Below are 18268 nucleotides of genomic sequence, written 5' to 3'. Positions count from 1 at the left end.
TACAACATCCAGCATGCATGGGACTCACTAGTGCCCTTACGAGGTGCCGGTACGCGCATGCGTCCCGTCCAGGGAGCGCCCCATAGCTCGGCGACAGCAAAGCGCCCGGAGGAAGTGTCTATCAGTTTTCTGCACAGACTTGGCTTCGCGTCCTAGGATTCTAAAACAACTCGGAATGTCTCTGAAAGAATGTCTCAAGCTTACGGGACTGATTCACCGTGTCCTGTTAAATGGCAGCCTTACTCCACCAACTTGTTCTAGGACACTGTCGTGCTTATCGAAAGCTCGAACTCACTATGCCTTTTGTAAGTGTTGACAGCTCAACCTTAAACTCTTTTTTAAGTAAATATTGTGCACTTCTCAGTAAAACCGTAAATACGTGTTTTTTACGTTGGAAAAGGCATGCAATCTCCTCGTCAAACGTGTTGTAATTAGTATAACCTCTGCGAAGGTAGGGCAAGTTGTAAAATGTCCATTTGGCAGTGTCTGTACACCCGTGGATCACCCTGGGTAATGTCGCCTGCTGGGTTGGAGCCGTGTGTGAACCCACGCTTGCCTGCGTCCCGCCAGGTCCGCGGACCCCCGCTGCCCTGCACGTGTTGCGCGGCTGTAGCTCCGCACCCCAGGCGGACTTTACGGTGTCCCACCAGCAACTAAAGCAGCTGTTGTCTACCCGGACTGGCGTGGTCATCGACGTCCGGGAGCCGTGGGAACTCAGGGAGTACGGATCCATTCCTGGGTCAATTAACGTCCCCCGTGAGTTAAGTTCTCGTCGTTTTTAATTCCACCGCTGTGTCTTTGCACCTCTGTGACTTGTCTGTTTGTGATTTTCCTGCCGGCGCCCTTGTTCCTCATTCCTTCCTGTACTTGGCTGATTTTTCTGCACCAGTATCGTGTTCCCAGCATGACCGCACACTGTGCCCTTGTTCATTCTTTGACCATGCATCCTGACAGCATTGTGTGATGGCTAACTGGAATAGTGTTTTGTTCCCATGACCTCTGACCCTATAACCACACTCCCTCTGATCGTTTATGCTGAACACAATGTCTCCTCCTTTGACTGCTGTGATCAGAATCTTTATGTGACCTTATACCCTGATTTCAATCATGCAGTGACCTCACAGTTTGTGTTACTACGCACCTTGACCACACTGGCTTTGACGGTAATTTTAGCTTGTTTGTGCACTGCAAGCGTGACCTTGGCCTCCAACTCTGCCTCTATCTGGTGCCATTCTCAGTGGGGCAGGTGAACCAGGCACTCCAGCTGACTCCTGATGATTTCAGGGAGAAGTACGGCTCTGACATGCCGCGCCCAAACAACCAGGTTGTGTTCTCCTGCCTGGCAGGTATCAGAAGTAAGAAGGCTCTGGATACAGCGGTGTCCTTAGGGTACTCCAAGTAAGTCAGAAACGCGCACGTTGTGCTTCAGAGATGCACCGAATCACACAGAAAACCTGGGGACCTCCCCTCTGACCAGGGTTATTATCGTTAGCGAAAACAAACATTACGACTATAAGAAAACAGCATTTTTGTAAACCAAAATACAAAAAACTACAGATAAACGAAAACTATAAATATTGCTTCCAGAACTAACTGAAATAAAAACAAACGTTAATTACCTTGTTACTGTTGTTTGCTACTATTTATCTAAAGTAATGATTTATCTTTCATTACCATTAATAATACCCGGAACATTTGAAAATAATGTGCACCGTGTGTATTCATGTAGGATTCTCTAAAGATTAGACACATTCAAATTCAGTTTTCTGTCCCAAGAATTGAAATTACGGAAGATACGACTGAAACAAAAATATCTATCCATTGTCTGCTGCTTATCCGGGGTCGGGTCGCGAGGGCAGCAGTCTGAGCAGGGATGCCCAGACCTCCGTCCCCCCAGCCACCTCCAGCTCCTCTGGGGGGATACCAAGGCGTTCCCAGGCCAGCCGAGAGAGATAATCTCTCTAGCGTGTAGTATATAAAAACTAAACAGAAATATATCTTTTAAAAAAACGAATAAAAATGAATAAACCCACACTGAAAACAAACTATGTCTAAGCTAGATTTGAAAAGAAATAAAATAAAACTAAAATAAAATAAAAACTAAACGAAAAACTGAAAATTATGCTAATATTGCCTGTGACTCCAGGTGATGTTTTTTTGTCTGTTTGTTACCAGTTCTCATCTTAGCTTTTACGATTTGTCATAGTGGGGTTATGTGGCAAACTATGTGACGCTGTCGCCACCCATCCCCCCCCCCCCCACCCCCCGAATTGGTTCTGTGCAGCGTTCAGCATTATCCCGGCGGATGGGAGGAGTGGGCTGAACGTGAGGTGTTACGGACTAAACACTGAAGGCCTTCTCCAAGCCAACCCAGAATAGTCATCATCTGTTCCTGGAGAGTGAGCAAATGGATCCTTTAGAGGGATGGCTTAAAGCGGACGCAAACTGCCATTTCATGATTGGTTGATAAGGGCTAATCATCTCGTGTGATGGGTCAGATTGAAATTACCGTTGATTTAAATCCGTATGGGAGGGCACTGATTTCACCATATGGGGAAAAAAAAGTTCCAAAAAGTGAAAGGAGACACTTCTTAAAGTGATTCTTCTCACCTGCCTGCTGTACTTATTGATGCACTTGTGTAGTGAAAACAAATGCACGTTTAGTAGCTAATGAAGCATACCCTGATGTTCCCATTCTGTTATACTTTCAGCTGGTAATCTTCAATGTGTAATGAGTTAGCTTCTGTATACTAAAATTATGATGTACCAGTGTGTCTGCATCATGTTACATTGCCCCTCCCCCACCATGGTCTGTCTGACGATGACCTTTTCCCCTCAGCTTCTGAAAACCAAACACGCATCTGTGAACAGTGACAGGGGCGCCTGCACTCATAAATGCAGAGAAATGTCCCCCTGATTGTGACCCACCCCTAGGAGGGAAATCACCCCCCCAACAAAAAAATGTAACTGGAAAAAGTCTGGGCCACTGCGGCCCAGATGTGATCTGTTTTGTCTGCTTGTTGTATTATCTGAAATAATAAAAAATGACGTAAGTACTGCAAGCTTGTGTTATGCCGGCACACCTGAGATGCAAATAAACACCAGCACTTGGGTGCCCACAGAGCTGTGACTCACTGCGGGTATTTAAATGCCTTTCAAAGGGGTTCCGGCTGGCCGTTCACACTACACTCAGAACGCCAGGTCAAATTCTTGTGTACATTTGGTGAATAAACTGATTCTGATTCGGATCAAGCTTGAAAAATTAGAAACAAATCCGCTTAGTTGCTGCCTCTCACAGTGAGAGGTTTCATACTTATGCACCATGCAGGTCAGGGGGGTTTGCATACCTCAAACAGCCAGTTTACCCAGCATCCGGCCGGGAGGCACTGGGATGGCTGCAGGGGAGGAGCACCTGAAGAAACGCTGGCTGTTGTTGCCTTCTTTCTACTAAGGATGCAAAATAAACAAAATGTACATATAAAATAATAATGCTTATGATTCATATGTAGTATAGCCTTAGGCAGTTACATGGTTGAAGCTGTTTGTCTAGGCAGGAAGCGTATATTTGCTCCAGAAGAAATAACACACAACATTAGAACGTACATAAATTAACAGTAGCATAGTAAATATAACAAGACTTTTTTTCTGTTCTCCAAAAAGTCACTGACATCTTGCTGGACGGCTAGATGAACACCGCTTCAGTCCCCAAACCTCTGCTCAGGGGCACCCCGGCCATTCCATGTATTCGTTAAATTTCACCACCAGCTCACTTTATTAACTGAATTAATTAAAAGACTGAATGGGGTATTGACTGGCAAAGAGATGCATGGAAATATTGGACGGTTGCTGCAAATACTGGGGTGACAGCTGACACACTATGACAGACATTATGTCATAGATTTATACCAACATGAAGATCATTTAAACATCAGTTTCTTAACATTAAACTTAATGGTAACAGTAATTCTGGCAACTGGAAATTACAATTGCATTACATAATGGCATTTGGTCCAATTTTTGATCCGATTTTGGGGGGGTGTCACCCCGGCCCCCACATTAACTCTGACTTACATCGTGGGTCGGTGCCCATGTGACCGGGTGCAGTTCGGACTCATCCAAGGTGGTTCAAGAAAACAGAGCCATAGGCAGCCGCTTCCTCCATCAGCCATGTGACCCACGATCATGTGACCTAAGCAGTTTAATAAAGGAACTGGTTGTTTCTTTCTCATATCCACAAACTGGGATTTTTTGCTGCTTCCTTCAGATTAAAATGGCCACATACATTCCTCCTCTGTTGTCCACCAGACCGAATCACAAGGTTGGAGGGGTGAACCTTAACCACCGGGGAGTTTCTAGCTATTGAAAAGGAAAAGATCAAGGGCTAAGTGGAGTTAACCTGGGGCTTGACAATTTTGTTTTTTAAGGAAGATTGGCATTGCGGCTGAAATACTCGGCCAGGCTTAAAATACTCGGGGCTGTACCCCCGAGTGATCGGACCCAATGACGCCCATGCTTAATCGTTTGTTCCAACTGTGGAGAGGAGTCTTCAACAAACATCTCCCTTGACAACAAGGCAGGTACAACAACTGGAAAATGACTGCATATCGTATAATAGCACATTATTCATGAACTATTAATGTTTATCAGTTCTCTCACATACCACCCACACCCAGGTCCATATTAAATTCCTCTGATGCCAAATGACACAGATAAGTGCCACTTGGCATGACCAGACGAGCTATTTACAGGCCTCATAAAGAGGCTCCTTCAACTGTCCACTGGCCAAACCTGATTTTTTAGTTATGTAAACAGTAGTGTCTTCATTTAGTTCCCCTTTCAGAGCATTAACTCTAAGCAGAAATCGTGTCTGTCTGGAGGTTCCTGTGTTTCTGGGCATCATGGAGATGTCCTGTGCTCTCTGGTCTTCCTGCTCTCCACTTTTCTACCGTTCCCCTCTTCTCCTCTGCTCCCGGGTCTCCTAACCCCATGATGTCCCTCTGCTCCTCCTCCTTTGGGAATGGCGTGCGGATCAGCAGCTTAGGACACCGTGCCTCTGCTCAGATGGTCACTGCTTCGAATCCCAGGGTCATTAAGCTAATGTCACCGTTGGGTCCCTGAGCAAAGCCCTTAACCCCAACTGCTTCAGGGACGCTAAACCCGTAGCTCCTAAAACCATGTCTGTGTGCATAGGAGAGTTTAATATCGGTGGGCCACAATTTAATATAATTTAAATAACATAATTTAAATAAAAAGTGCTATTTATTTAGGGATCAATGAATCCAAATTAAATATTGGGGGGTACATTCAATAAAGTATCACAATTCTTTTTCTCGGAACCCCCCTCCCCTTCCTCCCCCCTCCCTGCTCTTCACGGGCCCCCGTCAGATGACTGAGGGCAGGTCAGGCTCTGGTTTGTGTGGAGGTTCGACATTCTGCAGGTGCAGACTCATGAGGCGGGCCGGCTGGAGCAGGGTTATAAGAGCGGGTCGTGCCGTAGGGGAGGGCAGCACAGACCCTCAGACGCGAAGAACTCTCCACCCAGAGGAAGCCCGAAGCAGCCCCCCGGAGTCACGATGAGCCACAGCCCAGAGCGGATCTCTTCCTACCGCCGGCACTTTGAGGATACCGGCGCCTCCTATGAGGTGCGCGTATCCAGCCCGTCCCCCACCCGCCGGGACACTCGCCGGGACACTCGCCAGCGCTCCCCCAGCTTCACCCGCGCTGCTTCAGCCAGCCTGAGAGCCCAGGCTGTGGGCAAGAGAACCTTCTCTAGCTCCATCAGGCTCCGCCCAGTCAGGTAGGCTCCGCCCAGTCATGTAGGCTCCGCCCTCACAGCCAGTTCGCAGCACCCTGGATAAAGAAAGCACCTGTTTTCTTGGCTCCTTAATGAGGGGTGCAAGGTTGGCCTATCTAGGACCCCGAAGGTCGTCCGTGAACGTCGCAGGAGTCTTAATTCTCCTGACTGGCGCAGCTTTAATGATTGTTAGGTCGGTAAAAAATAAATAGGCTAGATAATAATAATGGTGAATAAATAATACATGTTTTAAAATCCATTTATCAATATGCGAGTAACTATTTGAATTTAAACTATTAAACGGACTATCCAAATTTAACAAATGAAATGAATAAACGAACATCTACCATTCGGTACATCCAGATCCTGTAGCACCAGGAAAGAAAAGAAGATTAGTAAAGTTTAAATACAATGAAACACTACGGGGCCAACAAATCTAAAATCCACGGCATCTGAATGTCTTTAGGAAAAATATTACCACTCATATTAAAAAAATAACTCTTTAAAAAGATAAACCAGTAAGCCTACATAACAAAGGTATACATTACACAAATAAAAGTAACAGAATCGCATTTAACAGGCGCAAATTAACGTAGTAATCTAACGCTCATCATGAGTATGGTGGCGCGGATATACAACAAACCAATTTCAGTAGCATAAATGAAACAACAGTAGTTAAATATTAGTAAAAAGTATATACTCATCGACAGCTTTAGTTCCAATTTGGAATCTGAGTTACTCTGTTTTTTATATTATCAATTTCAATTTCATTAAGTGGAAACCACATTATTTGTATTATACATTAAAAGATGTTAGGGTTTCATTTGTAACAAATCACAGTTGTTCTGGTTTATTCCTGAAGTCACATTGGCTTTGTAATGTGATGATTTAAATTATTTAGACATTTTCCCTATCTTGTTCATGTAGCCTAACACACACAGAATCTCAGAAAAAAAATAAAATCGACAACCAATGGGTGGGTGAATCGGTAAAATAACACATCCAATAAGAAGAACAATATCAAAAGTTTGAGGGAAAGGATTGATCTCACTAAACTGAAAGCTCTGCTTTAGGTGACCAATTGCAATAAAATTCTATGTAGATAAACGGACACAATCGAGACCAAACGACAACTCCGTTATTTGATATTTGTGGGACCGTCCGCTTCTCCAACACGAGCATTTAATGCAAATTTAGGTTTCACTTGGTGATAATATTTCTTTGGAATAAATTGTAATTGTGACTACGATTATCACATAGACTAAGATACGTAACTTTAAATAGGCTCAATTTGAAATGCAACGACGTAAAGTCAGAACGGCAGGTCATTTATTTCTTAAAGAGACGGTGGCGTAAATACAATATTCACTATAACTACATTTTTTGAATCCCAGGTTTTATTTTACCTGTCACAACACGTAAAGCGTAACACGCAGTGCCGTTGCAGCTCAGGCATGGGCGCGATCTGCATGGGGGTCGGAACCGCGCCGGCCCTAGACCTGGAGGTGGCTGCAGCCGAGAACCAGCAGTTCCTCAGCACGCGCAGCAGTGAGCGCCAGGAGATGGTCGTGCTCAATGACAGACTGGCTCTCTACATAGAGAAGGCAAGGCTGCACTAAACATCGGTCTGGTGGACTGGACAGCCCAAAAACAAATATTAAAACACCGTGTTTGGGTCCCGGGTACACTTGGTTTACATTTATGCTTTAAATGTGCTGGAAATTGTCTGAAAGCCGGTTTAATTACCTATTACCATCTTAAGGCTTTAATAGATATTGTTAATTAAGGCCTTTCCACAAAACCTGTTTGATCCTGATTCCCAGAGGCACAAAATGCCATTACTCAGGTACACCATCTGAAGATGACTCATGCTTACAGTGAGTTAAGAGGACATTTCACAAAGTCCTCATTATCCTGGGTTTCCGTTTCTTTAAAAAAAAAAAAAAAAAAGGTTCGGTCCCTGGAGCAGCAGAACCGTCTGCTGGAGACGGAGATTGAAAGTCTACAGAACCGGGTCGTGAAGCCAACCGGACTGCGCAAGCTGTATGAGGAGCAGCTGAAGGAGATGCAGAGAACGGCAGATCAGATGAAAATGCATCGGGTAAGACATTTGGACAGCTGGGGACAGCACTATCGATTTCAGCTCTTTCTTCACTGATACTGAAATTCAGAACAGGACAACATTTCTACTCATTACGATGAATGTCAATCGGTGGTAAAATCAGGCCTATACTTGTCGCGTGCGAGTGACTGAAGATTTATTTTGTCAGTAAGTCTAATTTATAAATACACTTATTTATAAGACAACCCATATAGAAGTATCTAGACCAAGGTTTCTCAACCCAGTCCTCGGGGACCACCAGGCGGTCCACGTTTTTGCTCTCTCCCAATTGGCAGGGAATTGGGAGAGAGCAAAAACGTGGACCGTCTGGTGGTCCCCGAGGACCGGGTTGAGAAACCCTGATCTAGACCATCCATCCGTCCATCTCCACTCTCTCAGAAAAAAAGGGTAAAAATTTGTATCTTTGCTTGTCACTGGGGCTGTACCATCAAGGAGCTGCCAATTGTACCCTTAGCTGAACGTAATTGTAGCTTTTAAGGTACAGAAATGGACTCTGAGGAACATTAATTGATGGTACATTAATGTCCATTTCTGTACCTTAAAAGGTACAATTACAAGGGTACAGCCCCAGTGACAAGCAAAGGTACAATATTTTTTTCTGAGAGTGCAGACTGCTTCTCTCGTGGTGAAAATTTGCCACGTAAACCTCAATAGGCGATTTAATGGTTTTCCGGTGGCTGCCTATAGGGACAGTGACACCAACTCCAGCTCTTAACTTGTTCTTTTGTGTCTTCAGGACATGGCTATTGTCCAGAAAGAGGCTGTGGCCGGGGAGCTTCAGGCGCTAAAACTGAAATACGAGGAAGTGGTGGAGCTGAGAAAAAAGGCTGAGCTGGAAATCGAAGCTTTCCGCCCGGTAAAGAGTAAACGCGACCGGATAGCGCTAAACTCCTGCGATACAAACGCTTCTATAACTTAACATCGCCTTGTGACCGCCAGGATGTCGACACGGCCACCTCCTCCCGCATTGCCCTGGAGAAACAACTGGAAAACCTGGAGGTCGAACTTGAATTTCTGCAGAGGGTTCACAAGGAGGTGAATGGGCGTCGAGTTTTATGGTTTTATTAAGGAGTGTTATTACTGGAGAGGTACACGATGCACGTTTGTTTACGTTCAGGAAATCGAGGAGCTGATGAAACAGATATATGGCATTAGCGCCATAGTTGAGGTCGGATTCACCCTTCCGGATCTCACCGCAGCACTCAAGCAAATTCAACAGCAGTATGATGATATGGCAGCCAAGAGCTTGCAGGTGAATAAAATCACATTACAGCCAGAAATCGCTTGATTGCCCGCAGACCAGATCTCAAAATTCACTATAATGGATTGTAAATATCTTTGTATCATAATGTGGCTGATGTTTGAAAATTTCCTAATATGGCACCTAAATGTCCCTCCGGCAAATGCCTCATGCTCGATTCCCATTCCTAAGCTGTGTATATAATTTTTCCTTTTTTAGGAAATGGACACCTGGTACAAAACAAAATTTGATGACCTAAGCCAAGCATCCACGAGGCATGTGGACACCGTGCGGAACACCAGGCAGGAAATAGCGGGAGCAAAGAAAGATGTATGTTAATTTAACGTGAATCTTTATTATTTTATAACTATTATGATTTTTACCACTGAAGCCTTCCAAAGAGTGCCCACTAAATGACAGGAACTTAAGCAAATGCTGAAAAATTCTGAGTATAAGACTGCAGCAGGCTAATGAACCATAGCTGTGCTAAGGAGCACTATTTAATCAGTCTAAACACGTTTTAACCCCCAGTTGGACTGTTTCTGCAGATTCAGAGCAAAGACCGCGACTTGGAGACCCTGAAGTCCAAGCGAGATGCCCTGGAGGCGCAGATCCGGGAGGCGCAGGAGAGACACCGGAAGGAGCTGGAGGAGCTGCAGGTGATGGGATGCTATCACAGCGGTCCGCAAAGTCGTGCTGGTTTAGCAGGATTCCTTAAGCAGCGATGCATTTTTGTTCATGAGCGGTTTATCTGCTTGCTACAAAGATAAGGTTTTTTCACACCAAATCAAACTGCTGCTCCTGGTCATTTAACAGGCAAGAATTGAGAGTCTGCAGATGGAGCTGAAATCAACTAAGGAGAAGATAGCATTACACCTCCGTGAATACCAGGATCTGCTCAACATGAAAATGGCTCTCGAGATTGAAATCACCACCTACAGGTACATTTCCGGAGATAGATATCGCTTTAAAGGGACCATATTACGCTCCTCGGGTTTTCCTCTTTCCTTGAGTGTGTTATATAGCTTTTTGTGTGTGTGAACAGTCTGCAAAGGCCCCAAGCACATGGCAAAGGGAGCGACTGTGCTGAACCTGCGGCGTTTCTTTGCAGGAAGCTGATCGAAGGGGAGGACTCCCGGCTGAGCGGAATGGTGCAGGGCATGTCCCTGGTCATGGGAAGAGGGCTGGGCTATCAGGAAGCCAGCGCTTCTTACTCCAAAGAGCAGGCGGTGGAGATGACGGAGAGAAAGACCATGCTCATCAGGTAAAGTCAGCCTTGTAAATGCAGGGGGGGACCATGATGGGATGGAGGCAGACTCTGTTATTACGATGTAACGGAATGTCACTTCACTGCCAAGGTCTGACTCAAAGGTTTTATGTGAAAATTCACTGAAACTGAAAGCTGATTGGCTGCCAGACTGCCCCCTCCCCTGTGTATCATTGGTTAATGATAAGCTTGGCCCCTCTGTATGAACCTTATAAAATCCCGAATTGCCCCAGCAAAGTAGGCATTTTACAACTGGCTCTATCTCCACTCAGAACAGTTAAGACAGAAGACGACTCGATGCAGAGCGACATGCAGGAGCGGACCATCACCATTTCCGGGGCGGCTGACGACAGCGAGGAGGAGTAGGGTTGCCATGTTCACGGCCGCGCCTGAGCTCACCGCTGACACCCCAACCCTCAGCACAGACCCAGCAGGACACATGTGCCAAGCAGCTACTGTCCAACTCATAGACCCTGTACCGCTTTTCTCAGATTAACAGGCACATGTCTTACGCTTAACTTCCTGAAACAAATAAAGTTTTGAGCAGATTGCATGTATGCCGGTCTTCATCTCCTCTTTTCCCAGGAATGTGCTGGTTTACACCCCTTAGATCTCCTTTGATGTATAAGCCATGTAAAATCATCACTGCTCCCCCGCTTCAGTATCTACACAGGAATGACACGCTTCATCATAAGTATATCATTCTAAACAATACACACATACAGCGCTGTGCAAAAGTTGTAGCCAGTCAAAGAAAATGCTCAGAGCAATATATCTGCATAGTAAATGTATATTTCTTCTGGACAAAAAACACATTTACATTAGAACATATATGCAAGTTAACAGTAAAACAATAAAATAGCGAGAATTAGTTCTGTTCCCCAATTATGTTTTGAAAAGCTGACACACTCAGCTAACCTGACACACTTTAACAGATAGAAAATCATAATTTTACACTAGCAGAAATATTATTTAAGGATCACGTTCTTTGACTGCCTAAGATTTTGCACAGTACATTACATGACTATTACAGCCATCCTCTTACATTCTGTCGCATGACTGTATTAATTTCCTTTCATTTTTGGACCATATACTGTCATCCTCATATACATAAATGGAAATGACTCTGACTCCCTACTGACTCCCTAGTGCCAAAGCTCACATGGGACTGACTGTAGTGATTCTCCACTGCACACAATGATTCTTCTGCTCATCACTTCTAACATGGAGACAGTTCAGTGTGCAAACGGTCCTTGCAGCAGTACTCAGTCACATCATGGAGGACGCCGAGGCCCCAGTCTCTGTGCTGCACGTGCTGTTGGTCCGTTCGGGCCTGAGGTACTGGAGGGTGAGGTGCGAGAAACACCTGAGGCCCCCAGCTGGAGGCGCTTCAGTGTCTCAGGCGCCCAGAATCTACGTGAAACTGTTGTTCTGTGTCCCCGTTGCATCCCAATCTCACCTCTCCGTCTGCTGCTCCTGGGGGCCGAGTGGATTTCCCGCCAAATGCCAGCCGGCGTCGGTGCTCCGGTGGGGCGGCCCGGCATAGAGGGAGGTCCCCATAGGCTGGAGAGCACCCCCCCCCCCCCCCCACCCCCATCCTGCATCACCTGCACTAATCTGCACTGGATCATCCGCTCAAGCAAAAAGCGCTCCGTCAGCAGCAGCTCCGTCCCGCCGGATGGTAACCGTGGCAACAGGCCGTGGAGGCGTCCCCATGAAGCAGCCATGCCGGGTGAGTGGGGTCCTGGGAGGATGGGGCTGAGGAGGCCTGGGGAGCAGGCCGCAGGTGTGCCAAGCACGACACACCTCCCTGTGCCGCCACAGGCACCTGACCCTCAGCCTGCACACATACCCAGGCACGAAGCTCCCCTTTACTACACAAAATACACAGGTTGAGGTTGTTGTTTGTTTGTTTGTTTGAATGCATCTGGCAGTTCAAGTGAAAATCCCATCAATGACTGAACTTTTTTCTTGCTAAGTAGCCATACTGCCAGTTCGATGTGATGAGCAGTAGGCTAACCTGCAGTGACAGTGAGCAGGGAAGTGGCCGGTACTGGGGGGGGGGCCCTGCGGTTAACAGCTGCCTCGAAGGTTCCAGCAGGTTATGGAGGGGGAGGGCTGGACCCCATCTTCAGTGACCCTGCACGCAATAGGAGGCTGGAAGGAGAAACAGGACTAAGGCTGGAATGGCCTTCTGGAGTACTGGACAGGGACCAGTGGGTGTTTGGGCAAGGAAACACAACCCCCCCCCCCCCCCACTGCCTCATCAGCAAAATCTGTGGGGGATCCCAAAGTCCAGGGCCAATTTTTGATCCCAGTCCAGCCCTGCACTGTCATGAGATAAAGTACCAATTTGTACCTTTGAGGGCACAGTTACCTGTCACTAGGGCTGTACCCTCAAGAGTCTGTCTGTCAATGGTACCCTTTGGCTGTAGGTAAATGTACCTTTTAGTCTAGTTTAAGGTACGAAAATGAACCACTGGAGGCACATTAATGTTGTTGAAAACAAAACTGTACCAGGATGGTTCCCTTTTCTCTGTCAGCGTGTACAGGACAGAGAGCAGACATCAATCAGTGGCAGTAATTACAAATAAGTTACAATATTACCCATTTTCTTTATAATTTGCACTTTAAATGTTATTAGAAAGAGTAAAATTGTTGAAATGATTTTTTAAAAATATTTTTCTGTTTTGTTATGTTTTCCATTTGCCATTTTCTGCTATTTGTTCCCAATATCCTTCTTATACATTCCAACAGAAAATTCAGTCAGACAGCTCTCTAATGCTTAATGAAAGACCATGAGTACATGTAAGGCATAGGCGCCCGGTTAGTTAGACCGCGTTAGGCGTCTCCTGATGACAGGCCGACAGTTTACATGTAAATGCGGTCTCGTGCGTTTGTGCCGCTTGCGGAAACAGAAAGAAAGACATTAATGATCTAGGCCGTGTTTGTTTGGGCAACGTGTGTGTGTCGCCTGGAGAGAATCCTTTACGTATTACAGTCCCAAGCGAGACATGTAAACTGGGTGGCCATACAGGTATTACAAGAAGCCTGCGTCACATACAAGCACCACTTAATATTTTCCTTTAGATATGAGTAGGCTAATTCGTTTGATAATATATCTTAAATATAGCGAATTAATTAGGAATGCCTAGATGATTTTTATTACTGAATACCACTGGACTACTGTACCGAAGCAAACTGCGAATGTAAGAATTAGTTAACTTAAACGGAATGATTTCACCAAATCCCGTTGAGTTACCGGTAGAGATGCGCGCTCATGTCTTAGGGAAATGCTGGACTATATTTGCAATGTTGCATAAAGGGTGAATACTGCTAAAATGAGACACTTTCTGAAAATTTGCTTGCTGGACAAATTTACCGAATCATCTCAGTGTCCCAACTTGATACCATACTAAATACATCAATCCCCCGTGAGCATTACATAGAAGAGAAAATAAAGTATTACTAAATACATACATTAACTGCAAAGTTTAAGCGTCCCATTCTCTCAGGGGTCCCATTTTAACAATACTGACTCCCCATTTTTTTTTCTAAATACGGGACTATTAACAATTTTTATTGATGGGATTATTGCATCGTATTTCGGATTTAATTTTGTCATATAAGCTATTGAAGAGAATAAAACATTTTCTTTATTAGAACGCAAATAAACAAACAAACAGACAAATAGGAATCGAAGAAATCTGTACAGTATCATCACAAAATCGCCCAAATGAATCAAGAAACGGAAAGAAGGTTAGTTCACTGAGAGCAGATAAGAGGAGGTTCTAGTTGATAGTCTCCGAATTTATTGGTCGTCATTTCTAAAAGCTCATTCCACCCGACACTTACTAAAACTGGATCATTAATCTTAGAGCTGACAGTCCGTTTCTCGAATGAGAAGGCGCCGGTGATGAGCACTGATTAATATCTTTGCTTTGCAGTTATTTCAATTTGCTGCTGACCTTCAAGAACGTCGTGTCTTTCCATGTCCTAGAATAGAATTAAGATTTAATGTTATTATATGCTGCACGGACCGTAAGTTATCAATTTAATTAGAGGAGCCGCGACCCAAGCGGCCTTTTCCCGCAGATACCGGGAGCTATCCAGGGTCCTGTCCGCATCAATGTCCGCAACCCAGCCTGACGTTCACCTTCTTCGTTATACACATGTGACCAAGTACCAGTAAAACCACAAATAGAAAGATGGATTTTCTGCTACTCTATAATCTACTAAATAAAACATTACTAACCGAACATGACAAAAGGGACATGGAACTCAGATGGAGATGTTTGTGTGTCTGATAAATCACATATTGAGATTCATCCCTGTAGAACAAAAATATTAAATTCACATAATTACGATGAACCAAATTAAACAGAAAACAAAGACCAAAAAACCTGCAAGGATCGAACGAAATCGAATAAACCAGATGACATTAAATAAAACTGGTAGTTTTAAAGGTAATGGAAATATATTTTGTCGTAAACATGTTCACAATATATATGCTTATATAATAAAAAAATAAGAACTAAATATCGAAACAATGCAGCACCTATATACAGGAAATTCAGTTTAGAAAGAGAACATTTATTTTGCTGTAAATGCACCGAGTTTATTTGGTAGGAATAGAAATGCTTTAAAATATTTGACTTGGTAATAGCTTCAAACTGTATGCCGTTTCAGAAATATGATTTTCTAAAATAATGATATTGTTACGTTAGACAGCAGTCAATGTTCTAAAAGCAATTAACCAAATTTATATGAGTTTGCATTAACCGAGGCCGACTTTTAAAACAATTCTATATGCAAACCGACAAGTAATCAAACGAACAAATTAATAGACAAATAGTACTATACTCCTGCTGCTATAGTACTATACCAATAATGATGATGATGATAACAACAACAACAATAATATAGAAGCTTAAAACCAAATCAGTATAATTGCGTAGCTGTGAAACATTTTGATTAGTTGGTTTGTTATTAGTTACATATCAATATAAAAACAGAATATGCCCCTCAAAATACAAAATATGCATAAAATAATACGCACGTGCAACAGCGCACATGCAAGAACCGCGTTTCCATCTCACCTACTTCATGACTTTTCATGACATACGTAATGTGTCTTAATTGTTTTGAGTTCACACACGACAGGAACAAATCGCAGTAGCTCAGCAAATTCCAACAAATATAGTAGTACTGCATTTACATAATTTATTAAATGCAATGTGTGTATATTCAAAATATATATAAAAACACATAAATGTTCTAAATATAATATTCTGTACACATTAACAAATGCTAAATAAACTGCAATAATGTGTTGCCATAATTATTCGTGATATGGTTATAGTAATATTTCTATTATTTTTATACTGAGGTAGTAAGTAATAAATATTATATACATATAAATACACATATTCGTACTGAGTCGATGCTGTGGAGTAATTTCCCATAATGGACTGGGTTAAAGTTAGAGCATCCCGACGTTGTGTACTGTGAAACCTGAGAACTTCCGCCATTCTATGCATATGGTTTAAGTGCTTTAATACCAATTAGGGCCGGCTGACACAGAGCGCCATTCATGTGAAGCCCTCCCGGAATGCATTTGCCTAGAAATGAACTTCACAAATGGAGTCCACGCTAAATGCGCTCGACAGCAGAGAGAATCGAATAGACCCAGGGCTCATTCTGAAGCGCTCGAGTGAAAAAAGGTATGAATTTATAAGGTACACCGAAACATTTCAATTCAGACGAGCTTACTGCCCTTTATCCCAGCTTTTTCAACCGAAACAAGTGAGTTAAAGTTAGGGAAATTCAGTTCAAAAGGCAAAGCTAACTTTGTTCAGACTTTGAATACTGAAACGGAGCGCCCATTTTCCGAGGGGCGCATTTAAAAATGAGAGCACGCATGAACAGCACCGAATCAGTTGCCACTTATACTGCCACATTCTAATGCGATTTTGAATATTAGTCTGGGTTAAAATCCCAATCATGTCATCTGGTGGGACTCCCATACAAGCACAATTACTATTGAAAGGAGCCAGTAATGTCCCACCCGCGCGCGCTTTCCGCGCTGCAGCTGGTCTACGCTTTATGGGCACAGCGCTTTCCCGCATTTAGAAACATGCGCCTTACCAGTTTACGCGTTTTATTTCGCAGTTTGAGATTCTTATATCTACCGATGCGGGACTTGTACGATCCAAGAAAGGGCAGCATTGCGAATGTTTTTAACACATTGATCAGTATACCCAGTAATATATGTAGTCTTTGGTCTTTCGTCTTAAAATACATAACCAGATGCTGTCTTTTTAAATTAGTATATTCGGTAAATTCTGTGTATTGATTTTTACACGCATAAAAATTGTAGGTGGTGTAACTGAAAGTTTAAAACGTCGGTCTTAATAAGTTTTAATAAGCTTTGGTTAGTAGCCTATATATATAATAGAGTTTGTTTTCCCTGGACCTCGGTGGCTTTTTACACACATTGTGGCAGACACAGAAGGTGTTGAATCTTTGACGCTCCTGGGCTTTTTGGCGCTCTGAATAGGATCCCCGGTGAGACTTTGGAACGTGCAACTGTGCTGCTTTACAGACCGGTTGTTCCTCTGCGTTTAAGACTCACTATGTGGCAACCTGTTAAATCAAAACCCGCATTAAGCCCAGATTGTAAAGCCAAGCCCTGACCGCTCGATGCTTCGGCTCCAAGAGGTGAAATGACTCCTCTGAAAGTTTCAGCTCCATGTTAGATACTTCAATGAAGCTTTTCTCAAGAGCGGGGAAGTCCATTAAAAGAGTGGTGGAATGTTTTGATTGAGACCACAATATTGTTCTTAAATAAAGCGGCGACCATGTAATTAATGTGTCTTTTTAAAGGGGGACAAAGCCGTCCTTCAAGCTATTTAATTTCATTTAATTTTCCATCCCATTGGTTCCGAACACTGCGTTCACTTTTAACACCCAGCCTTTGACTCTGCCCTGTGCGCCATTGCGCGCATTAGTTGGGTTGCACCCCTGCTTTTCGGACTGAGGCAACTATAAAGGGGAATGTCTTCCTTCTCTCTTTTGTTAAGAATTTATTTCACTTGGAGAACTTCAACTTTGAGCCACAGGATAAGAATAAGAATCGGCTGGCTGGTGTGAGCGCTTGGGAGGCTGGACTTGCTATTCTCGGGCGGATGGGAACCAGTCACAAATGGCAACATTAATAAATAACCCTCCGCACAGCCGGCCTTTACAAGCACCTATTGATAAAATTGTTCGCGTGTCGTTCACGCTCATTGACTCATTAAGCGGGGAAATGCAGCGCTCCTAGAATGGAGCAGTGGGGTACCTTTGCACAGGGCACGGTTCGCCTTACCGCCTCCAATAACAGCTCAGCGTTCTTCTCGGAGTCTCTAGGGCAGGGGTTACCAGGACATGTTCATGGTTTGAATTTATCGCCCACAATTTTGTGTTTTTCTCCGTCCTCTGTTGTGGCTTTCAGATGGATGACCAAAGGGGTCATACATAGTTTTATAACCCGCGTCACAAATCCACGGGTAAATCCATTCCCCAAGTTTGAAACATCCAGCTTTCACGTTCACACTTTCTCCCAGTATAAAGTGAGATAAAATGTAACGGATGAATTAAGGCAGTTGGTAATTAAGTAAACGGACAGACGTTGCATGGAACAGTAAACTAGCCTGATAATAGCAGGATGAATATACTTACAATACATGCCGGCATTATATATTCTTATAATTACAGTACTGTAATATTAGCACACAATACTACAGCATATAATTTTGAGCAGTAAAAATGTAAGTTTAAGTACTTCATCACGACAGGCAAACA

At 43.8% G+C, this 18268-nt stretch overlaps 2 protein-coding genes across 3 annotated transcripts; both read left to right on the top strand.

Annotated features, from left to right (window-relative positions):
* The first annotated feature begins 27 nt into the window (after positions 1-27).
* Positions 28-3062, top strand: tstd3 (thiosulfate sulfurtransferase like domain containing 3). The gene is made up of 4 exons (XM_023813081.2): positions 28-305; positions 571-756; positions 1239-1398; positions 2285-3062. The coding sequence occupies exons 1-4, from the start codon at positions 176-178 to the stop codon at positions 2349-2351; spliced, it is 543 nt and encodes a 180-aa protein (XP_023668849.1). The 5' UTR covers positions 28-175; the 3' UTR covers positions 2352-3062.
* Positions 3063-5496: 2434 nt separating this feature from the next.
* Positions 5497-10980, top strand: LOC111844492 (desmin). 2 transcript variants are annotated; one of them, XM_023813004.2, is made up of 11 exons: positions 5497-5797; positions 7242-7398; positions 7746-7895; positions 8653-8772; positions 8856-8951; positions 9034-9168; positions 9376-9486; positions 9705-9815; positions 9973-10097; positions 10268-10420; positions 10701-10980. In XM_023813004.2, exons 1-11 carry the CDS (start codon positions 5574-5576, stop codon positions 10702-10704), a joined length of 1386 nt encoding a protein of 461 aa, XP_023668772.1. In that variant the 5' UTR covers positions 5497-5573; the 3' UTR covers positions 10705-10980. The 2 variants fall into 2 exon arrangements, with proteins under 2 accessions (XP_023668772.1, XP_023668771.1); XM_023813003.2 differs by having other exon boundaries at positions 10696-10980.
* Positions 10981-18268: the final 7288 nt, after the last annotated feature.

Source organism: Paramormyrops kingsleyae, chromosome 9, assembly GCF_048594095.1.
Source record: "Paramormyrops kingsleyae isolate MSU_618 chromosome 9, PKINGS_0.4, whole genome shotgun sequence".
Taxonomy (NCBI): Eukaryota; Metazoa; Chordata; class Actinopteri; order Osteoglossiformes; family Mormyridae; genus Paramormyrops; species Paramormyrops kingsleyae.
Note: the sequence above shows the minus strand (reverse complement) of the source record. Positions and strands in the feature narration are given on the sequence as shown.